Source organism: Melozone crissalis, unplaced genomic scaffold, assembly GCF_028551555.1.
Source record: "Melozone crissalis strain CALT ecotype California unplaced genomic scaffold, PUWL_Pcris_2 ptg000027l_1, whole genome shotgun sequence".
In the NCBI taxonomy this organism is placed as follows: domain Eukaryota; kingdom Metazoa; phylum Chordata; class Aves; order Passeriformes; family Passerellidae; genus Melozone; species Melozone crissalis.
The window spans coordinates 64,936,777-64,949,092 of record NW_026535805.1 but is presented as its reverse complement, the minus strand read 5'-3'; the positions used below and the strand labels follow the sequence as shown (position 1 = coordinate 64,949,092).

At 35.8% G+C, this 12,316-nt stretch overlaps 1 protein-coding gene across 16 annotated transcripts in view; it reads right to left on the bottom strand.

The window, feature by feature from the left end:
• Positions 1-12,316, bottom strand: part of MYT1L (myelin transcription factor 1 like) — a 301,704-nt gene that overhangs the window by 122,873 nt on the left and 166,515 nt on the right. For all 16 annotated transcript variants that reach the window (XM_054279201.1, XM_054279200.1, XM_054279204.1 and 13 more), the window contains exons 3-5: positions 6,877-6,931; positions 6,661-6,694; positions 6,297-6,359 (exon numbers count right to left, since the gene is read on the bottom strand). In XM_054279201.1, coding sequence (XP_054135176.1) covers positions 6,297-6,359; positions 6,661-6,694; positions 6,877-6,931 — 152 coding nt within the window. The remainder of the gene's footprint in view (positions 1-6,296; positions 6,360-6,660; positions 6,695-6,876; positions 6,932-12,316) is intronic.

The window sequence follows — 12,316 nt, the reverse complement described above, 5'->3', positions numbered from 1 at the left end:
CACAATTATTTATTGTTTGCAGTGTTCTGTTTGAAAATCCCCATGCTCTTGCACTTATTTACTTGCTTGCTTATATCTCTTTAGCTGGATTTAACAAAGCAATGAAGCTCCATCTATTAACATTTTTTACAAACCCTGAATGGTGAATTACTTCATATAAAATATATTTATAATATTATTCTTGGTATTTATCACAGTCTTTAGCAAATATTGCTGTTAAAGAAAATGGAATTTCACAGACAGCGTCAGAATATTTCCTCAGGTAAGTATCCAGCGAATCATTTTATCATTAAAAACACTATAATAAAGATTGACTATCAGCTGAGAGATAAAGGAATACACATTTCTCTATACTTCCAGCATCCTGTGGGATTTTTCACAGAATCATGAAAGCAAGCAACAGCAAGGACCTCACTGTTCTGTGGTTAGGCTTCAGCACAAAAGCTTCAGTGGACCTCTGGTTCTGCACAGCATGCAACCATGCTCTGCCATCAAATTAATGTTAAAATATGTATGTCCTAGCTTCTGATTTATAGTATCTTTGACAAATAGTAAAAAGGACAGGCGTGCCATAAAGTTTATGGATAGGGTGATGGCATGCACAATGATGTCTCATAAAGAATAAAGGGGGAAAAGTTATTTATTCTTGTGATTCAAGAGCTAAAATACAGATAGACTGGCTGCGTGCACAGAATTTTTCATAAATATCCCACAGTGCACCCTGTTGTACAGCAGCCATACATTAATTAGAGCATTCAGCAGACACTGCAATGTGTTACACTCACCCAAGTGAATCTTCATTTTTCACAAGCAGGGCCTTACTAATTAAAATCAGCTTTGCAATTAAATGTAGAAAATTGTGTTAAACTTTGAAGCGTGGTTTAGAAAAAATGTATTTATTTTTAGGGTATTTTATTTTGATGCAAATGAATTCTCCATCAAAGTGAGACCAGCAAAAGGAAGGTATGAGGATTTCTCTTTTTTGTATTATAGATGCTTCTCTCGGTTGCAAGTTGCAATGCTCCACTATCTCTCTGCCAGTACCTGGCCCTGTTCCAATGCTTTTAGTGAGTGCTATCTGTCAAGGCATGAATAATACAGCCCCTAGGCTGTCGGCAGAATCCAAATGAGGCATACATCAGGAAGCAAGCACTCGACTTTAGCTCCAGAACATGCTCCTGTGAAGACAGGCAATTATTCACCCACGGCTGCAGCCATGGCAATCAAACTGGTGGGTGAAAAGGTATATGGAATGAAAAAATTTGAATAAGAAATATGGCACAACAAGGCACAGAAATTCAATAATTTTCTAATAACAGAGAGATATTTGAGCCTTTTAATTTCAAAGTTTGGGGGTCTAAAGTATTTAATTCGCTCTGTTAGAATATGTAGACTAAAACACAGTATATAATGTCAAGGCAATACAGTGGTACTTGTTTTGTTTTTTCCTAATCAAAATAGCAATGCTAAACTCTAAGGTATTTATAAATTCAAATTGTTATATGAAGTGACAAATCTCATGCCTAAAAATTAAAAGATAGTCAAAATAATTCTAACTGTATAATGTAATAAACCAGAGACAGCCTAGTAAAGCAATAAAGAACTGGCATTATCATGAAATTTGGAAGAAATTTAAAATGCAATGTATTCTATAAAGTTAGGGACAATTTATACTTTACAGATATGCACATCGTTTTATGATTCCTCTTTGGTTTTGAGACTAGCCTTTTTTTTTGCAAGACATTGTGTCAGTAATTAATGAAAACCTTTACAAATAAAATATGACCTGAAGAAAGGGCATGAAAAATTCCCTGGCAGATGAAATGTTTAAGTTGGTTTATTTAATCTGAATTCTTATTTTCAGCAATCAAACAGAAATTAATGATATAGTAAAAGCTATATCAGTATTTCCATTTTAAATATTAAGGGTTTATCATTTGGTCTTAACATTCTTCACTAATATTTTATGCAAATTTTTTCAGCAAGCAATTGGTTTGCTTTCACTTCTATACAATGGCTGTATCTGTTTTCAAATATACACTCTTGTAAGCCCTAGAAGAATCTAAATGAATCCATGGCACTATACATAGTGCCATGCTACCACCTTAAGATTTTTTTAAGTCTCATATTTGTTAGAATATTATGTTAGAATATATGTTATATGTAGAATATTATTTGTTAGATTGTTATGTTAGAAATGTGGCAGTTAGCAAGTGATGAATCCATTACAGAATCTAATTGCTTTTGTTACTTGAGAAAAAAAAAACTATTTTGTTAAGAAGCTTTAAAATAAGCGACTGTATGCAATCAGCATTTTTTAATGGAATCTAGTTAGGATTTTTATGATGAGTCTACATACCTACTTATATGGCAAATCATTGGCACCTATTTGGTATATGACACTGTTTTATAAAGGTGCTAAATGGAGAGCAACGAAGTAAAATGCAATATTTCTGGAACCATCATTCACATCTACTCAGTAAATAACACAGTTTGCACTCAATTACTCCAGAATAACAAAGGGATTTGCACCTGCAGAACAGACCAGAAACTGGACTCACTTTTACTTTGTATTTTTTTACATAGAATGTGATTCCTGTTGCCTCTGAAGTTGATTAATGAAACTGGCAAAGTTTCTTCTAATTGCAGTGAAAGAACACTTGAATCTATGCTCTTCTTCAGATGCTTAGTCAAAAGGCATCCTGAAAACACAGTTGTGGGAACACCCTCCTGGTCTGGTTAGAGTCACTGCTCTATATACAGATGGATTATTCACAGCTGAAAGTATGCAAGGATCTGGACCAAGCTTATTGTTCAAAATCAATTCACAGTACTGAAGGTATAAGAGCAGTGTTCATTGTTATGCTGCTATGCACAATGGGCCTGAACAGCTACCAAGGGACTAAAACAACCTGCATCTGAGGCATGGCCCAGGAGATGCTCTGATTTTCACTCCTAACATTTGAATTCTTCTCTTGTCTCCACCACTCTATCTGAACATGTTTATGGCTTTTTTTAAATTTATTTATTTATATCTTGCATTCAGATCTTTCACAACCTTTCTTTTCTTATTGTTTTTCAGTTCATTTGGCCTCAGGTGTTTTGAAACACAAACAACAGGTACTGAAGTTCTTCTATCTGTGTAAACTCTAACCTTGAGGCATTGCCTCATGCTGTGTGTCATGGACAGCACTAGAGGGTCCATGTTAGCTTCAGGTTTCCAGGTATTACTAAAACACACAAAAAAAAGAGTCTGCTCTAGTAAGGCAGGCACGCTATCCAACTTTGGGCACTCCCCAGTGCCCAGCTGGGATGTTAATTCTTCTGACCTTTCCATACAGCTACTGGACAGAGGTGCTTTCACCACACTAATTTTAGAGATCCCAGCATTTTGCCCTAAAGTGCCCTTTAGAGAAACTTGTCCATCTAAGCTGTCTATTAGCATGTCCAGCCAACAAGCCAACATCAGGCACTGGACTTAAGACCCAGGAGGAAGCTAACAACCAAGTCATGTAAGGTTTTTCTTCCCTTCCAACTAAGATTTGACACAAAGAAAAACATCAAGGAGACGGAAATGATACAAGCTCTTACCACTGTTACACTACCTAGTTCCGTGTTTTTATACACCTCAAAACATCACTGGCATAGAAAGTCTGTTTGTTCCCTTAGTAAACCTACACTGAAGCTCTTTCCTAATTAAAAATACAACCAAGGAAAAAACCTGTGGTAAAATCCTCCTTTAACATTTATCTAATATTTTATCAGCTGAACAACATTTCACCCCCTGCATCTATCCAAAAGTGTGAAAGGATCTGTTTATTTCAGTTCAAGCTTAATGTACTACCTGAGGATGAATTTTCATATTCTCAAAGATAAAATTACAATAATAACTAAAAAAACCCTAAAAATCAGCAAACCAACCAACTCCCCCCGCAAAAAACCCACTGGAATTCCTGAGACTTCATGACATTTTAGAAGAAATAGCATTTTGGAGCGCTCTTACTACATCTAGTGGAAGCAAATGCATTTCATTTCTAATAATGAGCAGGTCTCATATCATGAATGAAAAGGTCTTAACCTCATTAAAATGCTCTGTAGGTCTAAACGGAATTGTTAGGCATCAGCTGAGATATGCAATTCCCTGAACACATCAAATTTTTAAGACAGTCTGATTTCCTTGGAAGAAATGTTTGAGGGTCTTTCCCACCCATATAGCAAAATAGAAAATGAGAAAAATTCTTTCAAATTCTTTCAAAAAGGTAAATTTAGTAGGTGTTGGTTGTGTATAAATAGTGCTTCTCTTCTAGAAAACAGAAATTTTAGATAAAGGTACATTGTAAACCTCCACAAAGAACTCTGTGTTTTTACATTAAATAGCACATATATTGGTTAAATATATTTTGATTAATGGATTGGCAATCATGGTGACAAGAAAACATAAAAGTCTAACAAATTCTTTTGTAGAAAAAAAAGAGGAATTTTTGATGTATTTCCAATTTTTATTCTTATCGCATCTGCCCAAAATTTCATTTAATTAACAGTTCTGAGATTCAGTCTGTTCGTGTACTGACATACAAGAATCATGTCAAGAAAGCAAAATATGGAATTAACATCTCAAAACTGCATGTAATCTTTTCAAACCTCACATTTATTGCTTCCTCTTTCCCCAAAAGGGTGATCTTACACAAACACGGACGCTAACTCTAGCACAAAGTTAGAGCAATTCAGAACAAAAGTCAGAATTTTTTAAGCTAAAAAGTTTCTTTCTGTATGTTTTTGATATCTGCATAGAAATTCCATGAAGTGTAAGGAAATGTATGTACCTCTAATCTTGTAACTAGAAAGGCCATTATAATCATATCACTTAACTGTTGACAGTTTATGGAATTTCTGAGGAAAAAAAAGGATCTAGTGCCATTCTTTAATTACTTGTGAGGCTTGCATTTCCTTAAAGAAAACAGACAAAAGAAAACCATGGTTTGAAATGAGAAGTCACAACTGAATTTAAAAATAATTATTTTGGATACTTTTCCTAAATCAGTGTTCCAATCTAACCAAAGCCTTCAAATAGTAACAGAAATGTTACTGCTCTTATGAATGAAGAAAAGATTAAGAAAATAAATGTGAATAATTATTTTATGATTTATACAGTTTAAATGTAATTCAAAGTAATTCCAATATCACTGTTCTTGGTCTAATTTCGAAAGTGTTTTCTGGACTTGTCCCTAAGCTTCATTCACTGATAAGAAAAAAGGAACATGAGTGGACTGAGTGGCACTGTCCAGTACCTTTTCATATATCAAATTAATACCTTAACCCCAAATATATAATTTCAATTTAATTCCTAGACCCCATATGCCCATTTCATACAGTAATCAGATTTGGTGTGAGATATCTACTCTTATAAATACCGTAAGTGCTTTATAAGCTGAAAAATCAAGAATGAAAAAACCCCTAGAGTTTCAGGATAATTTAACACTGGTTTGAACACTTCCCTCAATTCAGAAAAGAGATGGCCTAACCATCAGCCATTTTATCTCCTACAACATGCTGCTGTATAAAATGTCAAATGAAATGCACAGCAATGAGAGAAAAATGTATTCTAGAGCTGGTAAATTTTAAAAATATTGCACAAAAAATTCAGGGACAAATGATTCAGGAAAGGAATGGTGTTTAGACAGATGTACAACACAACTGAACTCTGACCTTGCAGACACAGAAATGTAAAGATTGAGGTTTAAATTAATTTGAAGCACATGCAGTATGTTTAACATATGCTACCTTGTATAATATTAATCATAAACAGCTGTAATTTTTTTAAAGGAGATGTCTCCACATTTCATAGTCTAGAAACTGAAGTAATGGTATTTATAATACAGTATAACATTTGAACCCTGAAGTCTTATTATCACTGATTTGCCTTAAGCTTTGCTTTGAATCTAACCTGATCATTGAATTTAAAATGCTCAGAAACTCTTTTTCATTCAGCTATGAAACACATTAAATAACATGAACATGAGTGCCAAAAGATAAGTGGGGCCAAATTTTAATCTTCAACATATAAGCAAGAGAACTGTATGAAAAAATTGAGAGAAGATTGACAATAAGACCAAGTCTCCTCAGCAAAAATGTGAGTTAAATTTTGTGACATTCAGAAAGAAAAAATAACCCTGACTCTAAATGGCTTCTAGAATATGTAACTGCTAATTTTTATCATTGTTTGGTTTATCAAGGTCATGCCAGATAACTTGTTTACAAAATCTCTTCACTAAATTATGAAAAATTACAGGTATTACCTTCTGTGTCTTGCATATTTGCCACTAACATGACCACTGCCATCACAGCCAGGCGTGGGACAGCTGCAAAAGAGAGAATTAATTATATAGGTGTTGGTGTGCTGCAGAAAGATTATACTAAAAGCAGGCAGACTAGGTATTACAGAGATGGAGGGCAACCAAGACAGAAAGAGAAATCAAATAACTGAAGGGGAAAAAAAAAAGAGGGGATGCTTTTTATTAGCAAGTCTCGAGGGAATTAATTTCATCAGTGCAGCAGGGCATGAGCAAACCACCAATGAACTTGAAAGTGCATTATACCCATTAAAAGGCATGAATTTTCTAAATTGCTAATGGGGATACATTTTACACTCAGAGCACTAACCTGAACAGCTCTTGTATGGCTGGTTCCACGGGAACTGCAGAGAGATGGAAAACATATAAAAATTTATCATCTATTACAAGTACCCCTCTTCTACAGAAAATTACCAGAAAGGTTGTGTAAAAGCAAGGGTCAGAATGAATCGTGCAAAGAGATTCTGGAGGATGAAGGTCACCCTGAGCAGGGGCCTTGAGTGATTTACTGAAGCAAGAGACATACCTCGAACACCTTTGGAGCGTGTGCGATGGCGCTTCTCGTCTGCATCCACCTCCATCTGGGAATAGATTAGCAGGCAGTCAATGTTCTTATCCTGCATGCACAGACTATCAATGCACACACTGATACAGTCTCTCACACGATTTATTGACACTATTTTAATTCCATTTTATCCTGTAAGGGAAAGTTCTCCTTACAGGGGATTTTTAGGATCTTTGTGTTTATGTAAAAACAGAAAATGCAGTAATTTATGCTTTAAACAGTTTCTGTGCCCTGCTTTCATAGCAAATTGTGTGCAACTAAGCACTGTTTCCTCTTTTCAAGGGGATGTTTCTGACATAAACCCTTCATTACTCCCAAATATTCCAAAACAAAGATTTAATAGATTTCTATATAATTTAAAACTAAAGTCAAGGAGTCACACACCACAGGTTGTTTTATAACCAAAGCCTTTACAGTGGGAAATAGAGGAAGTAATAATGACTGAAAAGGAGATGAAGATTCACCATTAGACCTTCAAATATTTAATGTTATTTATATGGCATTACAATATTTGCCAGCATTTCATAGTTTAGTTGTGTTTTAAAAGTTTCAGGAATGAGCTCATTTGCTACATGACTAGATCTTTATCTTCATTTTACAATCAGCTCGCCAATCCAGTGTAGTTTTCTGTGCTGTAATAAATACATAGAAATTTTACATATTTACCAGACAGGGCAAGCCTGCAGATTAGGTCTTTGAAAGTATCACCATCACTGACTTATAGTAATTAATGTAGGGCCACATAGTTTCTTCTGATTTTACATGCACAATTGTCACCAGATTTTAAAAGGTAAACTAAATAGGCCAGCTAGAGTTTAGGATTTTTTTCAACAGAAGCAAATTGCACTGAACTATGTTGAGAGACTGAGTCAGGGAAAATATATGCAGTATTTGTGTCACCAGCTCCTTTGGCTGTAGAAGAACAAGATAGCAAGATGGGTCTCCAGTACTTCATACATAGTGATGATACTGTAAAGGTCAGGAAGCACAGAAATAGACCATGGAGCTCTAGTTTCCCCAGGGAAAAAAAATCAATCACCCCCTTTATAGCAATATCCTTGGATTGATACCTGGTAAGAATGTCATATATCTCATGCAAAACATGGAAAAGGGTCCAAGTGACTTGCAGCTAACCCTTTAATCACCTAACTTTCTTTGATCCGTATCTTAACACAAACAATTTGGGAAGTAACTAGGAAAGAACAAATCAAGGAGTGTTTTTAAAGAGGTCTCTCAACATGTAACAGCAGGAGGAAAGAATGACCTCAACAAAATTTGTAGGTGGCAGGGATTTGGTAAAAAGAAAGTGTCACTCTCACAAGATTCTTTGCTACTGATGTAGTTCTGTTTCTCAGCAGTCATCATCTGATTCCTGGTAGTGTGCTATATTCCACACTAAAGGGGTAATTTAAATAGACTGATATTATGAAAGCTAATAGAGCACCAGCCACTTTTAGGGGGCTTCAGGTCAGTCTTCTGCATAGCTTTGAGTGGGTTTAATTTTAAAATTAAGAATTTCATTTTCATATTAATATTTAGCTGAGTGCAGATACATTTGGAGCGTAAGCTTCCATCTTCATCAACCAATCACGCTCTCTGAGATCCCACAAGGTATTCCATCAAACCCTCAACTGCCAGTCCAGAAAAGAATGGAAAGGTACAGACCTATCCTTTCTTGTATCTACCAACCCCGTGCAGAAGTTTCAGATTCCTCTGGCATCAGAAATGTCACTAACTGCCTATGCTTAGACAACTGAATTTACCACCAGGTTAACGCAGCCACTGGAGCCTGAGGACCAACTCCTCTGATCAGCTCCATGAAGCTACTCCAGCTGGATAAAATCAGTCTTAGGCACCTCTGTCTCTGCTGTCCAGCTCTCCATCAACTATTGCATGAGACACTTGGCATGCCTGTAGATATCTCCTATAGGCACCTAAACAGAATCTTAAACATTACCCACCCACAGTATCTATCCTACACCTTGAGTTCACATCCTAGCCAGTTTCTTAGCTCCAATAACTTGAGAGGCATTTGAAGCTTTTAAAGCTAACATATCAAAGCACATAACAGCATCTCTGGAATATAAAAACTATTTACTAGATTATAATATTCTTTTCTTTTTGATAATAAGAAAACAGTGCACTGTATTATTCTATAAGTCTTGAATGTGTAAGGACTTGACAGGAGACCTGTAGTGAAGTTACTTGATCTTCAGACTAGTATGTTTTTAAAATGTTTGAAAAACATTATCTAGCCTCATTTGTCAATACTGAAAAACCTGCTGAAAGAACTATTATGATCTTAACCTGGAAATGCTGCCCCAGTTATTATGATAGTCTGTGTACATTTATAAGGGACAAACTACAAAACAGATTTATCTGTCTTTCTAAACCAAAGTAAGCACTTCAAAAACACTGAGGATAGTATAGAACACTTTTAACTATACTGACAATCACAGAAGAAATCACAAAGCTGGAAAAGCCCCTGTAAGATCCACACAATCTATATCCAGAAGCAGGTCAAAGAAATAAAAACATTATAAAAGCTGCTGGCACAAAATGCAATTATAAATTTTGTTGAGCATCCTACCTAGTTTGCTGCTACTCCAGAAAAGCACAAATTGACCTGCCATTTTTGTGACCTAGATGCCCTCTCATATATGCCAATGCGAGTCTTGGATGCTCTAGGACACATCAAATGATGATAGATGCCTACATTTAGTCAATTGAATTTTGCTTTACCTTGATATTTATATGCTTGCTTACAGATCTTTGTCAGTCATATCAAAACTTCAGCCTTCATTTCTCCATGAGTTACATGCTGAATGCTGTGAGTAAGCTACTTCCTGTAATTCTAGCAAGATTTGCATCGGTTCTGCAAAAGTACAGTCATCTGGCAGCCTACCACTGCAGTCTTCAGTGGCACCCCTGGCACTTCCATGGCCAGGAATATAATTCTGATACCAAGACCATCAATCTCACACAAACATGGACTTCCTCACCCCTTTCACATGCAGCAAAAGGAAATGCAGACTTTGGTCTCACAAGGAGTCCACCTTAGTAGTTCTACTTCATTCATGACCTCTAAATTACAGCTCTGTAGCTCAGCTCTTACTTAGCCTCTGTTCTAGGAAAAAACTTGTGGACATGGAGGACATGCTGGCTAGGGTTAGTGTTAGCCTGGCCTCTAATATTACATATCAAAGCAAAGAGAAAGGCATCAGGAATAGGAAGAGAAGAAAATGTTAACATTTCTTCAAAGAGAAGCTCTAGAAATGAAAATGGAAAGCTGATTAGAGTATCTCTCCTACAAGAAAAAGCTGAAAGAATTTGGTTGGCTAAGCCTGGAGAAGAGAAGGCTTCAGGGTAACTTAATTGTGGCCTTCCAGTACCTGAATGGAGCCAACAAGAAAGATGGAGAGGGACATTTTACAAAGGGTATGTAGGGACAGGCTAAGGGAGAATGGTTTCAACCTCAGAGCAGGTTTAGAATGAGTATCAGGAAGATATTCCATGAAGGTAGTGAGACACTGGGAGGAAGAGGCTGCTCAGAGAAGTTGTGTATGCCCATCCCCATCAGTGTTCCAGGCCAGGTTGAGCAAGCTCTGAGCAACCAGGTCTAGTGGAATATTCCCTGCAAAATCAGGGAGGTTGGAACTAGATGATCTTTAAGGTCCCCTTCAACCCAGGCCATTCTGTGATTCTACAATTCTCAATTCCCAGACGGAAAAGACAAAAGAGGTCCAGGTAAAAATTAAATCTGTAAATTAGAAGTTAAAAGAACCAAATATCTGAATGTGTCTTACTTAGGAGAATGGGCAGGGAGAGGTAGATCTGGGAACTCTGTACCACCATTATATGCATTCATGTTACCAAAGATTTAGGGAAACAAGACATGAATAGCTATAATTCTCTCACAAATAAATCACAAGATGCTATGCTAAATACAAATTTTCTGAGTAAAACAAAAAAAAAAGTCTGTGTGGTCACCTGCATGCAGGCAATAAGACTTGTTGCATCTCACTGTACAGAATCCTATACCAGTAACAACTACTACACACACACAAACACAAGGTGCTTTAAATTGTCAATATTTGAAAGCCGGAAATAATAATGAGACAAAATGAGAAGAAGACAATCTTATAAAATAAACTGACTACAGATAGGAGCAGGTGAATGTATTTTATTAAACGTTACAAACAGAAAAGGTACATATTCATAAGAAAAGAATTCGTTAATAAAAGATTTGATGATTATTATAATTATTTGAAAATGTAGTAATAGTAATCAACAAGAAAATTTTTAAAGAGATATTTGTCAGTATTTTTCATTTTAAAATCAAAGTCTCAGACAACATTTACCCCCCCAAAATAAACATAGGCTAATAGGTCTTCAATACATTGCTGTTACTTGGGGAATGAGAAAAAACTGAAAAAAAAATTCTGAAAAAATTTTATTTGGAACTTTTAAAATTAACCTTTACTAATTGCTGAGAAGATGGTGAGTCTCACTAAGTTAATATGCCTGGTGCTGACCCTTAGTATTGTAATACAAAAGCAATATGGGAAACAAGATGATGACCTAATTAGCACTAGTCAACACATCCTCATGGAAAATCTGTAATCAAAATGACTTGACACTGCTCTTTGAGAATACTCTAAAAGTTGTCAGTAAAGGTAGCTATGCTAGGATATCATATCCTTAGAAACCTTTGAAACATTTTGCTTTCTCTTGCTGAGCCTTCAGACAGTAAGTGCTTCCTAGAATCAACACATTTACCACAGTTAGCAAATATTTCTCCAGAAAAGAAGAATCTGTATTAAAATATTTTTCCAGAAAAATTATTTTGTATAAAAATCATTTTTATACAAAACTAATTGTAAAAACAAACAAAAAAAATTTATCAGGACCCTTTCTAATATAATCCCACAGGCATACATTTACCTCTACAATATTCAGTATCTTCATCAGTATTCTGGAAAATTATATGCTACTGAAATATGCAAATAATAGAGAAATTAACAGAATGATAAACTATGTTGGAGACAGGCCAATTACATATGGTGGCCTGTGTCATTTGGCAGATTTGACCCATCTGAAGAACATGGTTCCAGGCTCCTGCATGGATGAACAACACTTGTGGGCCATGCTTGACAGACATTAGATCACAGTCTGCCAGTCAGTAACAGTGAAGTGAATCTGGACAACCAGATGAGCACAACCAACTTCTGCACTGCTGCAGCCGAAGAGCAGAATGTGATGCGTAGCTGCTCAACCTTTAAGGCTGCATTAATATTCCAGAAAACCACTGAATTATTCAGATACAATCAGGAACTTCTAAGAACACAGAGCAAGTTTTCAAAAGGACCTTATCTGTTAGCTTGCTGGACAACCTGTTGGA